The 18,785-nt window shown below is 37.9% G+C and overlaps 1 protein-coding gene across 2 annotated transcripts in view; it reads right to left on the bottom strand.

Moving 5' to 3' along the window:
- The window catches only part of grk6 (G protein-coupled receptor kinase 6), a 275,750-nt gene that overhangs the window by 195,391 nt on the left and 61,574 nt on the right, over positions 1-18,785 (bottom strand). Inside the window, exons 6-11 of one of the 2 annotated variants that reach the window (XM_061740550.1) lie at positions 13,217-13,309; positions 4,519-4,582; positions 2,930-3,070; positions 1,213-1,403; positions 1,083-1,120; positions 53-142 (exon numbers count right to left, since the gene is read on the bottom strand). In XM_061740550.1, the coding sequence (XP_061596534.1) occupies positions 53-142; positions 1,083-1,120; positions 1,213-1,403; positions 2,930-3,070; positions 4,519-4,582; positions 13,217-13,309 (617 nt within the window). The remainder of the gene's footprint in view (positions 1-52; positions 143-1,082; positions 1,121-1,212; positions 1,404-2,929; positions 3,071-4,518; positions 4,583-13,216; positions 13,310-18,785) is intronic. The other variant, XM_061740551.1, reaches the window with a different exon arrangement.

Below are 18,785 nucleotides of genomic sequence, written 5' to 3'. Positions count from 1 at the left end.
TTATAGTCCAGAAAATACGGTACTTTCTGAACATTATTGACAGGATACATACCCATGTATCCCACCGTCCCCACCCGGCCCTTGATGGTCTGTCCCTCTGGAACGTAGACGGCCAGACCCAAGTCTGATATCCTGATGTGTCCTGAAGACGCAAACACATACAAAAAAAGTCAGATGAGGACTGAGAGACTGTTGTGACTGATGCAAAGCTTTTTTGTGTACTTTTATCCATTCATCCACTGTCCATGACGACTCCTCCTGAGTCTACTGTAACCTTATTTTGTTGGATTTTTGAAGATAAATCCCAATTCCTTCAGCTGATTCCTTACAATTTGCTCACAAACTTTGGCTCCTGTTTCTGCAATTTTCAACAAAAGTGTAATTACTCGGACTCACCGTTAGGCCTGTGTTAAAAAATCGATTTCCCAATTCTAAATCGATTCTCATATTAATTCCTAAAAATCGATTCATATCTCTAGAGATCCATGCCATGTTTTTGCCTTTAAATATGTTTAAAGGTATGAAAACATTAAAGTGTTAGGTTATAATTGCATAAATTGTCTATATTTCATTACTTTATACACTGTCTGGGGGTTACATTTGCAAAAAATGATAAAAACCAAATGCTCAAAAATTAAAAACCAAAATAGACGAAAATGGAACAAATAAAAACGGAATGTGGGAAAAAATAAAACCGATTTCATACGTCTCTGTTTGCTGCCCTGGATCTGTTTGGTAATTCTGACCCACACAATGTTTCATAAAGCAGTTCTATCAGCATTCTGGGAGCTGATTGGTCCTTACGGCATCATTAGCTGCAATACTTGCTGTTTAATCTCAATATAATACTAGTAGTAATATGAGTGAGTGAGTGAGTGAGTGAGTGAGTGAGTGAGTGAGTGAGTGAGTGAGTGAGTGAGACTACAGTCATATAATTCATGCAACAGCTCAAAAAACAGTTTTAATACCACTAACCCAAATCAATATCGGAATCGAATCGAATCGGATCGAATCAAATCTTGATAATCGATTCTGAATCGAATCGATTCTTGACATTTGAATGGATCCCCAGCCCTACTCACCGTGGTCGTCCAGCAGGATGTTCTCTGGCTTCAGGTCTCTGTGTGACAGAAGAGGAGGTGGAGAGTGAGGGTCAGGGCAAAGGCGAAAGCCAATGAGACAAAGATACCGGCACTGTCCTGGGAAGTTTACCTGTAGACGATGCGCTCTCGGTGCAGGTCCTCCAGGCCGCAGCAGATCTCTGCAGCGTAGAACACGGCCCTCCTCTCGTCGAAGCCGGCGTCGCCCATGTGATAGATGTGAAACTTCAGGTCTCCGCCGTTCATGAGGGTCAGCACGAGACACAGAGCGTCCTTCGTCTCGTAGGCGTACGCTAAACTCACCTGTACACAGGAGGAGTGCGTGTTTATTAGGGCTGTGTTGAAAAAATTGATTTTCCAATTCTAAATCGATTCTCATATTAATTCCTAAAAATCGATTCTTACGGTATGTCTAAAGATCGATTTTTTTTTTAAATTTTTAATTATTTTTTATTTTTTTCCCATCATTACATTTTTACCCGGTGAACTTTAATCCCAGTAGTCGGACACACAGTTTGTCATGACACTTCTGGAAAATGCCAGGTGCTTCATGGCAATATGTGTGCGTGGTGACAGAATAAATTAGATAAGCTAAAATGATTTGTTAACTGCATGAACTGTTGCAATTTCTCTCTTTTTTTGCACTTTAAATGGATATTGAAAGGCCTGTTTGAGTTATTTATTTCTTAGTTATTTCACAATAATTATTGTGAAATAATTATTTCACTAGTTATTTTACAGTCATATAATTCAGGCAACAGCTCAAAAAAACATTTTAAATAACACTAAGCCAAATCAATATTGAATCGGATCGAATCAAATCGTGATAATCGATTCTGAATCTTAAGAATCGGAATCGAATCGATTCTTGACATTTGAATCGATACCCAGCCCTAGTGTTTATGCTTTATTTGCACGCAGGTCTGATCAGAGGCAGCTCTGGCGTACAACAGATGTTATTAACTACTGTCAGCTGGGGTTGTTCTCTCATACCAGATACAAATGAAATATGGCCAAACACCGCAGTGAACACTGCAGCCGATTAAGCACTATCCAAACCAAATGAGCTGAGTGAAGGAAATCTGGAAGAGAATCAAACCACAGCAGAGACAGAACCATCCCGGGTTCTTCTTTTAATCAAGTGTGGCCTAAATAAGGTCTTACTGACGCACACAGAAAGCAAACTGAATCCATAAAAAGCCAAAAACCACAGAGCCCAGCTGTTTCAGGAGACAGAGCCCCTTTCAATAATGAAATTGTGCAGCAAACCATCGAAACATAACCCACGAGACCAAGCACACATTGCTGATATTAACCTCACTGTTGTCATATTGGTTTTATTTGCAGACGCTGTCGTTCTATCTGATTTTATTCTATTTTTTTTTTTATCTCAAGTCTGTATTTGAAGAACGCTGGTCTTCAAATCCAGACTTAGAAGAAAACTATTAATCTCCCGCGCAGCAGCCACCTGTTCATCCTCTTTCTGGTTTTAAACATTCCTGTGGACGGTTGGCAGGTAAGAGGAGGCGCATTTATATTCTTATTGTTGTTTGTATTAAAAAAAAAGCAATTTGGCCACAGTATTCTTCTGTTATTCAGCTCAACATTCAAAATAGTGAAGAAAAAGGCAATCGGGGGGAGAGAAGAACTTCTAAACCTTAAAACATTACCCAAAAGGACATGGTGAAGGTGGTTAACTTCACACCCCTTCCACTGACTTTTACGACCTGTTTTCTCCACATTTCTGTGGTTGCTGCACTGGGCCTTTGTGGGGCAGCATCCATCTATAAAACAGCGACCACACGGATCGGAGCGGAGCAGGCGCTTACAACAAATCTGCTGTTGACTTTCTCCAGGATCTGTTTCTCGTTGAGCGCCATGGACTCTCCTTTCCTCTTCTTTATCCTCTTCTTCTCCAGCTTTTTGCAAGCGTACATTTTCCCCGTGGCTCGTACCTGGCACGCACACACCTGCAGATCAGGGAGACGCGGAGGAAAAATTCAGACGGAGAAGAGAAAAATAATTATAATAACAATAAAAAAAAGCCTAACTTATACCTAGCACTTGAAATGTGAAGAGAGTGAGAATAGAGCAAACATTTATTTTTCCCTTTTGTGGGTTTTTTTTGGTTTGGATGTTAATTATGTACGAGTCAAATCCATTTTGTGAATTCAACTTCCTGAAAGAAAGAGTAAATGTCAAGAAAGCTATGAGAGTAATTGAAAGGTTTGGAAACAGAAAGTGACTTCTTGTTCTTAAGCCGATTTCTAGAAAGTTAATACTCACACAGCTGATGTCTGCCAAAAAACACCTCAAAGCTGTTTTTGTGTTACAAAATAAGTGTAAATCCAACACATTTGATTTGTTTTATCCTGCTAAGACTTCACCAGAATATACTCAATGAAACAGACTGTTTTGTGGCAAAAAAAATCACTTTACTGCTTGCTTAAGAAAAAAACAATCTTTTAGAGTTTAAAGTTTCAACAAAGCAAACATTTTCCATTTGCTCTCATCTCTTCTGTCGGGTCACTGCATTTCATAAGCTGAATTATCTGTGGCATTAGGTTTATTTTTAAAGCTATTTCCCCCCCTTTCTCCTCAACTTCACACATTTCCTCCGTGTGTGCCGCCTCTGCAGCCCGAGAGCCAACCAAGCGTGATCCAAACCAACAAAAGTAACCCCAGCTCCAACGTCCCTCATTATCTCATGACCCAGTGCGCCTACATTTAATCAGTTATCGCCATGAGACCAGTATGGAATCAAAAGACTGTTTATTACATAAATATGTCGCATAGAGCCGCCATTCAGTGCCGTCTAATAGGATTTAGACGTCACAGATGAAGTTCCTCTTTTCAGAGGCCAGAGAGAAGATTCATTTAGAAACACTGCATCATTGCTGAGTAACAGCCTGTTGACAGTTTTTCAGGTCCCCTTTTTTTTCCTTTTTCTTTTTGCTCTAAAACATAACCTGAAACTGCGCAACAGCTTCCATTTAAAGAAATATCCACTGCTTCCAACGTTTTCTTTGTGGTCTATTTTTCCCCGGGAGGGGTCTATGAACAAACCACAATGTGATGAAATGTCAGCGCCGCGGCCCTGAAAGGCCATCAAGATAGATCTGAACAAAGCTAAAGTATAATGCAGTTTGTTCAAGCACATGCCTTTTAAGGATCTGAGAGCGTTAACCGCATTACGGGAAAGAATTTTAATGTACCTACACATGACATATTATTTCTCTTTGTATTTTTTTTTTTTTCTTGCAGCAACACAAATAAAGAGAATTTCTTTCCATACGGCTGGAACCAAAGGGAAAATTGCGCTATAAAAAAAGAATTTGGACCGATGTAGACTGAAACTGATTTGATCAGATGGAAATTCAAGTCAGCAGTTGAGAAGTGAAAGACTGCAAGGACTCACCTCTCCAAAACCTCCTTTTCCTAAGACTCGGTACTGTCTGAATGTGTTTTTCGTCACTGGCTGCCTGTTGGACAGAGAGGGACACGTGTTCTTACAAACTGTGGTTTGACATGAAGTTACTTAAAGGAAATGGATTTAGGACAATCAGGACAAACGTACCAAAAAGAAGTTTGCACTTAGGAGTCTCTGGCAGGTAGGCTTTTGCAAAGGCCAGACCTAAAAGTTGCTATGATGAGGAGGTTGCAACAACTGGACCTGATCCTAAACAGGTAGCATGAACCCCGGGCTTCCAGCTCTATTTGAAATCTTCCAGGTGGATTTAACCATTTAACATACTGCTACAACTTTTGATCATCTGTTGCGACTACTGTTGCTACTTCGTCTTAAGTAAGATTGAGGTTTGATGGTGTCAACTAGGGCTGGGCAATTTTGGACAAAAATAAAATCCCGATTTTTTTCTCTGAAAACCCGATTTTTGATTTTGATTTCGATTTTTTTGGTAAAACTACAAAAGACAATGGAATAAATTGTTTCAAATATTTTATCTTTATTTTTAAAGAAAAATAGCAAACAAATGTCCCTATTGTGAATGAAGTGCAATTGAAAGATACTGTAAATCCTCCTTGAGTTTAGTAAAGTGACAACATTTACAATTTTCTTGACCAAACAAAGATGACTAGACGAGCTCTGTCTGTAATGCAGCCAGCTGCAAAAAAGGAAAATTGATTTTCCGATTTTCCTTTTTTCAACATCGTCTTGATCAATAAATCTAAATCTAAATTTAGATTTAAAATCGATCAATCGCACAGCCCTAGTGTCAACTGTAAGTTACATAAAGTCTTCTGCCAGAAAGACCTGAAGGCAAACTTGTTCCATGTGCAAATGTGAAAGAAGAAATGTAGACTTTTAAAAAAAAAAAAAAAAAAAAAAAGTACAACCGTGTTTAATGTAAATTAAGGATAAATGTCGAGGAAGTGAGTCATCAGAAATGACTTTAGAGAAGCGATTGTTGCTGCCCATCTATTTAGGAAGGGTTAGAAAAGCCATTTCAAAATGATTCGGAGTCCATCACTCTGCAGGAAGAAACATTATTCACACGTGGAAATACACAAGAGGGCGGCCTGACTTCCCAGGAGGGATCATCCCCGCAGGTGACCGAGCTTTCTGTACCCAGAGTCGCAGCCAAACACAGGCCCCTCACCGGTGGAACAAACTCCCAGACTGCATCAGGGCTGCTGAAACTCTCAGCCGCTTTAAATCGAGGATGAAAACCTTTTTATTTCCTGCTGCATTTCAGTATTGCACTGTAACTTTTATTCCTCGCATTACATCAGTTTTCTTTTCTTTTTTTTACTTTTAAATTCTGCTTTTAAACTCTTTAAACTTGTTTAATGTTTTTATGTAAAGCACTTGTCTTGTACAAGAAATGTGCTATAAAGAATAAACTCGCCTCTGCTTGCCAAGCTCACCCCAAGTAGAGAGCAAGCAACGCTCCGAGAAGAACTGTAAAAATCCCAAGAACCGGATCTCACGCCTCACCAGCCATATTTATTAGGGAGGTTCATTACGGTAAAATTAGAAAAAGTCTGAACACATATGGCTGTTTTGTTCTCTAAAACAAACGTGGCAGCGTGGCTTATGTTTGCAAGACTGTAACTCAACAAACCGCAGGACGGCTATAAAGCGGCCTTGGACAGACAGGAAGTGGTCTTGTTTGGCAATAATGCTCATAAGGTTGCATGGTGGTAATGCACCACCATGGCATATTTTTTTATGCCATAATTAGTAGGCCTGTGTTGAAAAGATCGATTCTCCGATTTTAAATCGATTCGTAAAAATCGATTCATATGTCTAAAGATCGATTTAAAAAAAAAAAAAAAAAAAAGGATTTTTTTTTCATCATTACATTACAACTTTTAGAATTTTTTTGTTTATGCCCAAAAAAGTAATATTTTGTTGGACACGAGAATAAGTGGTGCCATGTTTTTGCCTTTAAATGTGTTTAAAGGTATGAAAACATTAACGTTTTCAGTTATAATTGCATAAATTGTCTATATTTCTTTTCTTTATATACTGTCTTGGGGTACATTTGCATAAATGTTAAAAACCAAATTCTCATAAATGGGGAAAAAATAAAAGCGATTTCTTTTGTCCTCTGTTTGCTGCCCTGGATCTGTTTGATAATTCTGACCCACATGATGTTTCTGAAAGCAGTTCTATCAGCATTCTGGGAGCTGATTGGTCCTTACAGCATCATTAGCTGCCAATACTTGCTGTTGAATCTCAATATAATACTAGTATTAATATGTTGCAGAACTACAGTCATATAATTCCTGCAACAACTGAAAAAACAGTTTTATTAACAGTAACCCAAATCAATATCGGATCGAATTGGATTGAATCAAAGCGTGATAATCGATTCTGAATCTTAAGAATCGGAATCGAATCAATTCTTGATATTTGAATCGATCCCCAGCCCTAATAATTAGGCCATCTTTTGTTTAATGGTTTATTTGGGGAGGGCACCTTACAGTCACTGAGTCAACCTGAGTCTCTCTTCTGCATAGCAAAGACTTCTGGGGTCAAATATGAAGCCATCTGTCTGCAAACTAAAGCTAGACCAAACTTGGCTCGTGCAACAGGACGGTGGAAGCATCAAGATAAGACGCCCGGTCACAGTCCAGACTCCAACCTGAGGGCTGTACTTCCGCTCCCATCTGCTGGTGGGAGCTTCAAAGAGAGATGTGCGACAACAGACGTGTGTCACGCCCGATAAACTGAAGGAACCGTGTAAAGAGACTGATAGATAGGGAGTCCAGTCCAGAGTTATTATCGTTCACGAAAACTAACGAAATAACGAAAACTAAAATTGAAAAAACTATTTCGTTAACTGAACTAAATAAAACGAAAATTAAAAGACAAAAACGATAACTAACTTAAACTATATTGCATGTTTAGAAAACTAACTAAATATTTATTTATTTATTAGTTTCTTATCTTTTTTTTGACTATCCTACCTTGAGTAATTTTATTTTGGATAGTGGTATGTTTTCCTTCCTGTTTTGATACCTTTGTGATTGCAGAGAGCACTTGTTTGTTGTTCAATGTCTGTTTTATTTTGATAAAAATCAATAAAAATCTATTTAAAAAAAAAAAAGAAAACTAACTACAACGAACTGAAATTATAGATAATAATTATAATAATAATTTCCTCCGTTTTCATCCCTGTCAATATAAGCCTCTTGGTATGATCAATTTATTCAGCTCTGGCCGTTTATCTCCAACTGGCAGCTACGGCACCTGAACGCCTCACGGTCCGTGACGTCAAAACTAAAACTAAAACTAAAACTAAAATTAATAAAAACTAAACTAAAACTAAGCATTTTTGAAAATATAAAACTAATAAAAACTAGCAAACCCACACTAAAAACGAATTAAAACTAACTGAATTGAAGGAGAAAAAGTCAAAACGAAATAAAACTAAACTAAAATGAAAAATCCTAAACTATTATAACCCACAACTTCTCCCCTGCAAACTTGTTTTTCTCTCTGCTACCAATCGTCAGATGGATTCATGAGGATCACAAACAGAGTTGTAATGAAGAGAAGCAGCACAGATCTGGTTCCTCTCGGGATCAGCACACCCACCTCGCCTCCGCCGCCGCCCGTTTGGTCATTCAAGCAGCTGATCTAAATGGATCCTTGGGCAAGCACTCATTAAACATTATGGGGCATTTACTGCTTGATGAGCCCTCGGATTGTGTTTCTCCTGCTTGTTTTGAACATGGAACATCCATCAAGCTTTTATAGTATTCTTTGGCAAACAAGCGTTTTGTTGACTTTGTTTATTTAAGTCGTGTTCAGTGGAACAACATTTCTGCAGCCTCTCATGGTTAAATTACTGATCGGGAGTGAATTAAAAAAACAAGCAAGACTTGAAGGAGGCTCCTTTTACAGGTTTATGCTCAGATTAAAATGAGAACAAAAGCATTAAGAGGGGTTGCAGAGACTCTGATCGTGCAGGAGACACTCTGGGAAGCTGAGGCAGGATTAAAACAACACAGCAATGAAATTGGACAGAAAGCTAACCAAATATTCTTGGATTACTGTAAATCCCAGAGCGACCCTGAATTAGACCTCCAGGGCTCAGCCCATTAGTCTGCAGGTGTACACTGTTTATTTGCATTTGTGGACTGTTTCCAGCCTGATTAATGCTTTAGGTCCTTCCGGTAAGAGGATTTCTGTAGCGTATCGGCTCATTAGTCATGTCTCTTAATTTTTTTTGTCAGTAATTTCAGCAGTTAAATCCAACTACTGGACTTTCCTGTGTTTTTTTTTTGTCTTTAACTTTTATTTTACCAATATCAATAATGGGAAGGTTCTTTGGAAAATGCATGTTTCACATTAACCAGAAGATAACCCTGCTTTGCATAGCAGTTGGATTCAAAAAACAAAACTATAATTCCCTTTTCCTGGTGCTGGCATGTTTTATGATGCTTTGCTCAGATGAAAAGGCAGAAATACAATGGCTCACTGTCTACCTGTTCAAAGTCTGACATCTAACACGGCACACTTTATTGCGCCTACTGCACACATGCCGCCATTAGTCAAATCACAGAATTTAGTTGGCATCAGTCAGGTTTCTTGAGATAAACGAAGGTGGACTCCGCTCTGATCCAGATGCACATGAGGCTTTTTGGCAGCCTCCAGGAATGAAAGATTTATTCCCATTTTCATGGTTTCTCTTCACAATTTTGAATCCTTTTTTCCCTTCAAAAACAAGACCTAAAGAAGAACCATATGTCATTTATTTTCTCTTGCTACGTCTGCCAGCTGTTTCCTCCAGCTCCCAATCGGTGCTAAAACAAGCTACATCTGAACTTATCAAGAACACAATGCGAGATAGCCAAATGTAAATACATATATTTGCAAATAGTTGAAGCCATGGCGATGGTTAATACGAAAAGTAAGAACAACCTTAAAGGGGACCTATTATGAAAAACATGTTTTCTTTTGCTTTAACATATATAAAGTGGTCTCCCCTCAGCCTGCCAACTCAGAGAAGGAGGAAAGCAACCAAATTCTGCAGTGTCTGTACAGCCGCCCGGATGAGCCGTCCAGTGTGATGTAGCTTCTACGAGCCGTTCAGATTCTGCTCCCGCCGTTACGTAACGACGGGCGTGATTTACATCGGTTGGCCTCTGATGCGTGAAACCACGCCCACAACTAACTCCGCCGGCCGGAGCTTCAAATATCAGCAGCTGTGTGTGTTTTGCTATTTCGTCATGTTGTTTTTGTATGTTTGTGTATATATACAAATTATATTTATATCATAGTTATATTTATATCAGTCATATTATATTTATATCATAGTTACTGTATATTATATTTATGATAGAGCTAACATTTGGTATTAAACAGGTTATTTTTGTAAAAATTATATATATTTATTTATACAAATTAGTGTATAGTATTAAACGTAAATACAGGCATATCATTTATGTTTAGTTGTGGAAAGGGGTGGGATTAAATAAGTTTATACTTCCTCCCACTCCTTTTCGAACATGTAACTGAAATATGTGTTTTGATGTGTTTTTTTTTTCTTTATGAGGTATTTTATTTTTACATGTTTGAAATAAATAAAAACGAACGAACGAACGAATGAACGAAGCTTCCGCCATTTTTTCGTAGCGGTGTATCGCGTCATTCAGGCAGCCAATCAGCACAGAGCCTCATTATCATAGCCCCGCCCACTCAGAATCCTGCATAGATAATGAGGTTAGAGACTGGGAAGATAAAGACATGGTTTAGAGGCTGAATTTCTCATTTATTTAGCAAAAACAATCAAAAGCTTGTTTTTAAGACATTCAAGGCCTGTTTAAAATAGGTATTAGATGCCATAATAGGTCCCCTTTAAGAAAACTGTCACCGGTGAAGTAAATTGGTGGGGAAAAGGCTTCAGTTTGATAGGAAGCATAAAGATTAGACTCCAGTCCAATGGAAAAAGGTTGTGTGGTGTGATGAGTCCAGATGTTTTCTACTGAAGGGAGGTAAGTGTATCAAGACAAGCAGGATGCTTTACCCATCAGTCCCTGCTGTCGGTTCAACAGCATTAAGGGCCCGAAAAATGCCCAGGTTGGTCTGAATGAACAAGAGTCCACAAATGTTCCCCTATAGAGAATCTTTTTTTTGATCAACTGGAGATGATTTACACACTAATGCCACTCTGGATGGAAATTAATGTTACAACACTGGATAAGCTTACTGAAATAATGGCAAGGTGATTCTCTCAAAGCTAAAAGTGATCCAACAAAATATCAGCGCGTCTGATTCTTTATTGGACCAAGCAGTTGAACAGGTTACTGATACAGTTTAAATGTTAACAAGGGGGGGGCGTGACCCGGCGTGACCCAGCATGCAACTGAGTTCTGACGGACTTTTCTTTTGTCCAGCATTCCTTTAAGAGTTTAAGTTTGTCATTAAGACAAAGCATATCATATTTAATCATCTTTCCCATTATTTTTATAAGCTTCTTTATGAGCAACAGTTGCAGAAGGTGACATCACTCCCTAATAAACAAATCTTCCCTCCTCCTGAGGGCAAATTCAGTCAACCATTGGTTTGCTGTGGCGTTTGTTAAACTTCACCAGAAGAGCAATGGCCGGGACAAGAACGCCTCACCCTGCTGAACATAAATCCATCATGGCGTGTTCACGCCTCTGGTTTGGTCTGGATGTGGATCCCTGGGGATTGTTAAAGCTAATCTTTGATGAGCGGCAGTCTAGCTGTGAAACTTAAACTCTGCAGGGTTTTGTTTACGACACGACAGAAGTTTTCAAAGTGGATTCTGGGAACCATCACATGTTGAGGTTAAACCCACTGCCTGAAAACAAACTTGACAAACCCATAACAACCATTATGGCACTGTACGATGGACTTATTCCTCCACCAACACATGAATACCACTAAGAGGAAGGGCAGAGTTAAATACTAGGTGCTGAGAATTCACTTGAAAAAGAAAAATCTACCTGTGAGAACTTCTCATTTGTGTATGCATCTGATTTATTTACAACAAAACTTTGACTGCAACTTTTTCGGGTAAAAGCTGCTCTCTTTTATTCTGGCTATTAGGAATGGGCGATATTTTACCGTTCACGATATACCGTCAAGAATTTGTCATCTCGCGGTAAAAACGATAAATTCCCATTGATGACGTTTTTGTGTAAAGCTGGATTTACAACGTAGGTAAAAAGAAAGAAAGAAAGAAAGAAAGAAAGAAAGAAAGAAAGAAAGAAAGAAAGAAAGAAAGAAAGAAAGAAAGAAAGAAAGAAAGAAAGAAAGAAAGAAAGAAAGAAAGAAAGAAAGAAAGAAAGAAAAGAGAGAGAGAGAGAGAAAGAAAGAAAGAAAGAAAGAAAGAAAGAAAGAAAGAAAGAAAGAAAAAGAGAGAGAGAGAGAAAGAAAGAAAGAAAGAAAGAAAGAAAGAAAGAAAGAAAGAAAAAGAGAGAGAGAGAGAAAGAAAGAAAGAAAGAAAGAAAGAAAAAGAGAGAGAGAGAGAAAGAAAGAAAGAAAGAAAAAGAGAGAGAGAAAGAAAGAAAGAAAGAAAGAAAGAAAGAAAGAAAGAAAGAAAGAAAAAGAGAGAGAGAAAGAAAGAAAGAAAGAAAGAAAGAAAAAGAGAGAGAGAAAGAAAGAAAGAAAGAAAGAAAGAAAGAAAGAAAGAAAGAAAGAAAGAAAGAAAGAAAGAAAGAAAGAAAGAAAGAAAGAAAGAAAGAAAGAAAGAAAGAAAGAAAGAAAGAAAGAAAGAAAGAAAGAAAGAAAGAAAGAAAGACATTAAAGTTTTTCAGTACAGGTGTACTAATTAAATTGTTTTTTATCAATTCAATGTAATTGGTGTAGTTTAGTAGCATTTAGTATCTTTTAGAGCAGTGATTTGGGGGCTCCAAAGACTGAATGTGGTGATAGATTTATAGTTACAAAGGTGGAGTTGAATTGGTATTTTTTTTAATCGTCATTTTTATCATTATCGGGATAAATGCCAGAAATTATCGTGATAAATATTTTAGTCCATACCACCCATCCCTACTGGCTATACAGAAACATTTTTCGCACATTTTTTCTTTTTAAATCAAATTCCCACAGTGCCTTGATGCCAGATGTTCCTGATGTGCAGACGCACAGAAGGAGCTCCTTTGTTCCTGCCATCTGGCAAATCAAACCCTTGTAGCGCTGCCACAGAAACAGTTGTTTTACAGATTCTTATCGAGCACTAATGATTCTGATTCGGTGACACACATTTGGATCACTCGTGAACATTTCCCTCTTGCATGATAAAACCTGTTTTGACACAGATCCAAACTGCGTCATCGCCGCTCATGAAGACAACCCAACATCCTGTTGTTCTCTTCTCCCAAAAAATTCTCCTTCGACAGGAGGAACCTCCGCTGCTGAAACTCAACAGAATAGTTGAACGTTGCTGTTGAGCAACTCCTATTTTGAAATGAGCGACATTGTTACTGATCCTTACACTGTGTCGTAACGCCTGGGGAGGTTGCAGGGACACAGGAAGTTGTGATGCAACCCCTCTGAGCATGTTGCTGACAGCACTGTGACGAGTTCACAGATTGTGGGGATTTTGACTTGCGTGATCATAGCATGCAGGGTGAACGCTCGAAAGAGGAATGTCTTAAGACAGAAACATCACCTCTCCAACCATTTCCACTGGAGGAACCTGTTGTAGTACATGCTGTCGAGATAATCTGCGAAGGGCGCCACACTCAGGTAGTCGTGGATCAATCTGGAAAACAAGGAACAAGCAGCATTTACAAAAGAACCACCGCACTATTTGAAACAAGTATTTGTAATCTGGTTCTAATGAGAAGGAAACAGTTATACAAACAGGTCAGGTTCAAATGAAAGTGTTTGGATTCAGTCCAATTTAATAATATAAGGAAGATTGACTAAAGGAAATGGGCCGCCCTTATGTGAACATGTTTATGTTAAATCTCTGAGGGGAAAACCCCAGAGAGGATTCAAACAGGAAACCTTCCTTGTCTTAAGGGAAAGAAACTAACTTCAGATTCCATTATCCTTTTGCTCACCATGGTTACAATATAAGAATCACATCAGAAAGCAGGTTCATACTACCAAGGGTGAGAACAGGTATGATTCAGAGAACCTTTTTTTACAGAGCCATGGTTTGCTGGAACTCTATACCAGTTCATATTTCACATGCAGGTAGCAGAGATTGGTTTAAGTTTCAGTTGAAACAATATCTTTTAAAATGTAATGAATGATGATTTGTCATTTAGAAGGAACAAAGTGAAGGTTGAATATAATTATAGGTAGTGTAAACCCTATCATAATAAGGTGAAAAGTGGTCAAATAATTCTAGAAGGTCATTCCAGGCAGGTATTGGTTATAAAGGTGTTTTATTTGATTTCATTTCTTTGTATGTATGTCTGAGAATGATGGTGATGTGGTTATCCTCTGTATAGATTGTGATTAAAGGAGTTGTGTCTATTATTGTTTTGTTTTGTCATGTGTAATGTATGTCTGTTATGTGTTAAGTGTTAATTTGTGTGTTGTGTGTATGTCGGACTCCAGGAAGAATAGCTAATGCTGTGGCTAATGCTAATGGGGATCCTTAATAAACAAACAAACTAACTGACCAAGCAAGCTATGTACAATTTGTCTCCTCACATATAAAGCCTTTAACAGCCAATATCCATTATAACTTAATGACCTCTTCACTCTTCAGAAGTAAATCCAACAATAAAACGGAAATCAAACCCTGTGGATATCAGGCTCCGGCTGAATGAATGTTCAGGATGAAGATACCGTCTCGACCTTTAAAGCTGGATCTTAAAAGGTACAGTATCTTGTCCGGTACAATTGATACTTAGGGCTGCGCTACATGACCCTGAGCCGGCTTGTTAATATGTTGCCATGAGCTTTGATTGTTACTGGTTGAGGCGGATGTCCGCGCTTCCTGAGTCTAGTTCTCTTGGAGGTCTCTTCCTGTTCAAAGGGGACTTTTTATCGTGCACGATTAGCCGCGTTTCAATTACACTTTTGCCCAAAAGAAAATTTAATCTCTGAAAGTTTGGTAGAAGTAGCGCTGCATGGGGACGGTGTTTCCATTGATCGCTGTTTTTTTGAACAACTGTAATTCTCTTTACTCTCTGCGTATCTTTTCCGGCAAGACTTCTCTTCGAAACAACGAAGATCATTTCAACGTTGAAAAAAATTTATTAAATCATCTTTATTCTTTGATAAATAATTGCGATTGCCGCTGGATTTTGATTACTTTAGATTGAGACTTTGACATTCCCAAAACAAGTTTCTATGAAAAAAGTGTATGTGATATCTGGGTTTCTTTTTCAAATGATTGCCGTTTCCTTTACAGGATTTCTTTTCCATATTTGGTTTTGCACAAATCTAAGGGTAATGGAAATGATTTGGAAGTGCTGATTTTCATCCCACTGTTTCACACTTTGGCCATTCACAATATAATTCCATTTTTTCTAGATGGCTATTAGTATGAATACAATTATAATTGACTGAATTGAAATATGCAGTAGTTTACCGGCCGTTAATTGGTTTATATTAAACTTGCTTGTTTCCTCTGTTCAGTGCCTTGGGATGACTTGTGGACTAAAACTATACAAATAAACTGAACTGAATTGAATGAACCACATAACAACCTTGATATAATGAAAGGTTGCATGTGAGAGGATTATAATGACTGATGCACTCTGGCCAAATTGTGGTTTTTGTGTTTTCTGGCATTTTACTATTTTTGTTAGTGTTTGTAGAAGAAGGTTGAGCAATTTTTTTTGTCCAATTAACAGATTCAGGTAGGCTGGCAGGTTGGAGGGAGTGAGTTATGGGCTTTAATCTTAATTAGTTTGGTTAAACACTTTCAGTAGTACGAATTCTATCAAACTGCTCATAAAAATGACATCACATTTCTAGCAGATGCTTTTATCCAAAGAGGTTACAACCGAGGAACAACAATCATGTGATGGTCAATTACAGAGTAGGTGCAGTTATGAAAGCATGTAGGTGTGGGTTAAAAGGTTAGAGAGATAAAGTTGTTTAGGAGAGTTAAGAAGGTTTTCTGCCCCTGAACATAATCTGTTGTCCAGACTTTATTGATCAACTTCGATCAATAGGGGAAAATGATAAGACAATTTTGCCATCTCCTTACCTCAGTCTCATTTACAGTGCCTTGCAAAAGTATTTGGCCCCCTTGAACTTTGTGACCTTTTGCCACATTTCAGGCTTCAAACAAAGATATAAAACTGCAATTTTTTGTGAAGAATCAACAACAAGTGGGACACAATCATGAAGTGGAACAAAATGTATTGGATATTTCAAACTTTTTTAACAAATAAAAAACTGAAAAAGTGGGCGTGCAAAATTATTATTGTTGATTCTTCACAAAAAATTGCAGTTTTATATCTTTATGTTTGAAGCCTGAAATGTGGCCAAATAAGTTCAGTTAAAAAGTTCAAGGGGGCCAAATACTTTCGCAAGGCACTGTACATGTATTCTGTATTCTGGACCTAATGGCTTTTGTCTTGGCAACGTCAGTGATCCCGTGCAGCGTGTGGACCGGGAGAAGACGATCCTGGTCCTTGGCTGCCACTGTCCAGCATGTTTCCCTTCCTCACCACACCCTGTTGCAAGGGACTGTGTCATTAACAGACTTGTGCCGGCCTTGATCTCAAGCTGATGATGAGCCATTCATTTCAATCATGTATGTTGATGCAGGGAAACTTCTAAAAACTTGCTGGACAGTGGCACTCAAGGAGCAGGACTGGATACTCCCGGTGCAAACCCTCCATAAGGATCGGCCAGCACAGCGTCATTTTAAAAAAAATTAATACAAATCCAGAATTACTCTTTTGAGAAACACAGGCTCTCTGGAATGATGCAAGCAGGCCTTATAACCTGCCAAAGAAATTGTAATTCCAAGAAATGAAATCAAATTAAACGGTAAATACTTTAAATAGCGTTTATGTGAGCATATTGTGTTCTGCACGAAAGCAGTGACTGTCATTCAGATGGTTTATTTTTAGTGTGAATTACAAATGTAAGAGTCATGGGATTTACAGACACAGAAGAAAACACAAGACTTCTATTCATAAGAAAAACTATAGATTTTTTTCCTCATTGAACACCTGAACAAGATGTACACGCAGCAGTACGAATTAACATGAGCAGATCTCTTTGAGGATGCTCCTCAACATGTGAGAGCCCCGCTTGTCTATAAAAGGTCTTAATCGTAAAAAAATGCATAGGGGCATAATATCATTACTTTGGATTTCCAACCACAACAAACAAAAGTCGACACACTCAGCTATTGCAGACTCCTCCATGCCTTTACGGGTTTAGATTCTTCATTCTTGAGTAAATTATTGAGTGTTACAAACAAAGTTTCCAGTGTGACATGCCTGAAGCTGCTCTTTCGTCAACTGTAAGGACACACAGAGCTGCGATTCTTCTCAGCTGGTGTGCTTCATTAATTGATTGTGGTCTCAGTCTGAAAAAAGTGACTGGCTGTGGTTTCCAAACACGCACAGTGTGTTTGTTGTTGCCTTTTTATGGTCCTTCCAATGCAAATTCAAATAATGCACGAAAGGTATCATGTCAAAACAACAGGACACTATTTTCTAAAGTGTAGGAATGTGTGGCAGAGGGCATTGTGGGACATGACAGTAATGATAATAATACTAATACATTTAATTGTTAACAAAACATTTTAATTATTATTTTAGAAACACAATGAAATGGTAGAAAGATTTAAAACTAAGTTAATAAAAAAAACATAAAAGTTAAACAAAATAAGACAGGACAATTACAGAGAGTATGCTATATTAAACATGTGAGTTTTAGTCTGAACTTGAACAGAAGGAGAGAGTTGGTGCCGGGGATGTCCGGAGGGAGTGAATTCCAGAGCTGATAAAGTTCATGGCCTTGGATGGCCTTGGACGTATTCAGGAGGATTTTGAAGAGTTTAACTGGGAGCCAGTGCAGTTGCTGTGAGACTGGGGTGATGTGGTGAAATTAGAGAGTTATGGTGATGACTCCAGCTTGACTGGATTGTGTACTATTTGAAGTTCGTGGAGTGATTTGTGAGGGAAGACAGTAGAGAGACAGTAGCGGAGGTAACATATGTTGATGGACGCGTGCAGACCTGGTAATATCATTGATATGAGTGAAATGATAATGAGCCATCAAGGATGACACCCAGACTCTTAACCTGAGGGGAGGAGGAAAATGGTGCACTGTTGATTGAGACGGAAAGACCTGGTACTTACTTAGAAATAATTCATGTAATTCATGTAATTTCATGTAATTTCATGTAATTACATGGTAAATTGACTGGTAGTTACCAATATTAACCTAGTAAATACCTGTAATTTCCCTCATAGTTCCCATCTAATATCTTTGTAATTACCTAGTAATGTTTAGTTTAAACAACCAGGTATTTACCATGTAATTACATGGCAAATACGCATGTATGTGTGTGTGTGTGTGTGTATGTATATATTTATATATAATTAAGAAAAGAGTAATGTAAAAATAAGAAGGACATAAATAAATATTGTTAATATTTTATGGAGAAGGGGCGGGATTAAATAAGTTATACTTCTTCCCACCCCTTTTCGGACATGCAAGTGAAATTACCGTGCTGTTTTTTTGTTTTATGCTGTTTTTTTTGTTTTATTTTGTTTTGTTTTGTAAAATTGTCTTGATCGGCCATTTTGTATTATTATTTCTGTTTTACTTGTTCATATTTACGTTATATATCATTTGCATGTTCGGAATAAATCACTAACTAAACTAAACTAAACTAAATAATTACATGGTACAAGAAAATACGTAATAATTACCTAGTACTTACTGGGTAAATTACCCGGTAGTTACCATGTAATTACCTTGTAAATAGAAGGTACTACTAGGTAATTACAGTGTAATTACCTAGTAGTAACTTGTAAATACAAGTTACTACTAGGTAATTACAGTATAATTACCATGGTATTACCTGGTTATTACTGTACTATAAAAGAAAGGGTTACTGGAAAGACTGTCAACTTTGTATAATGTAGATTTGGTTACTAAGATAATACATTCTTTTTTTGATTTTATTTCAGATAGCAAGGTGGTGACGGAAGAGGGTGGGACCGTGGAATTTGGTTTGCTAGCAAGGTAGAGGTAGGTGTCACCCACAAAGCAGTGGAAATAGATTTGAATTAGCAGAA

This window comes from Cololabis saira, chromosome 14 (assembly GCF_033807715.1).
Source record: "Cololabis saira isolate AMF1-May2022 chromosome 14, fColSai1.1, whole genome shotgun sequence".
In the NCBI taxonomy this organism is placed as follows: Eukaryota; Metazoa; Chordata; class Actinopteri; order Beloniformes; family Belonidae; genus Cololabis; species Cololabis saira.
This window is presented reverse-complemented; position numbering and strand designations above follow the sequence as displayed.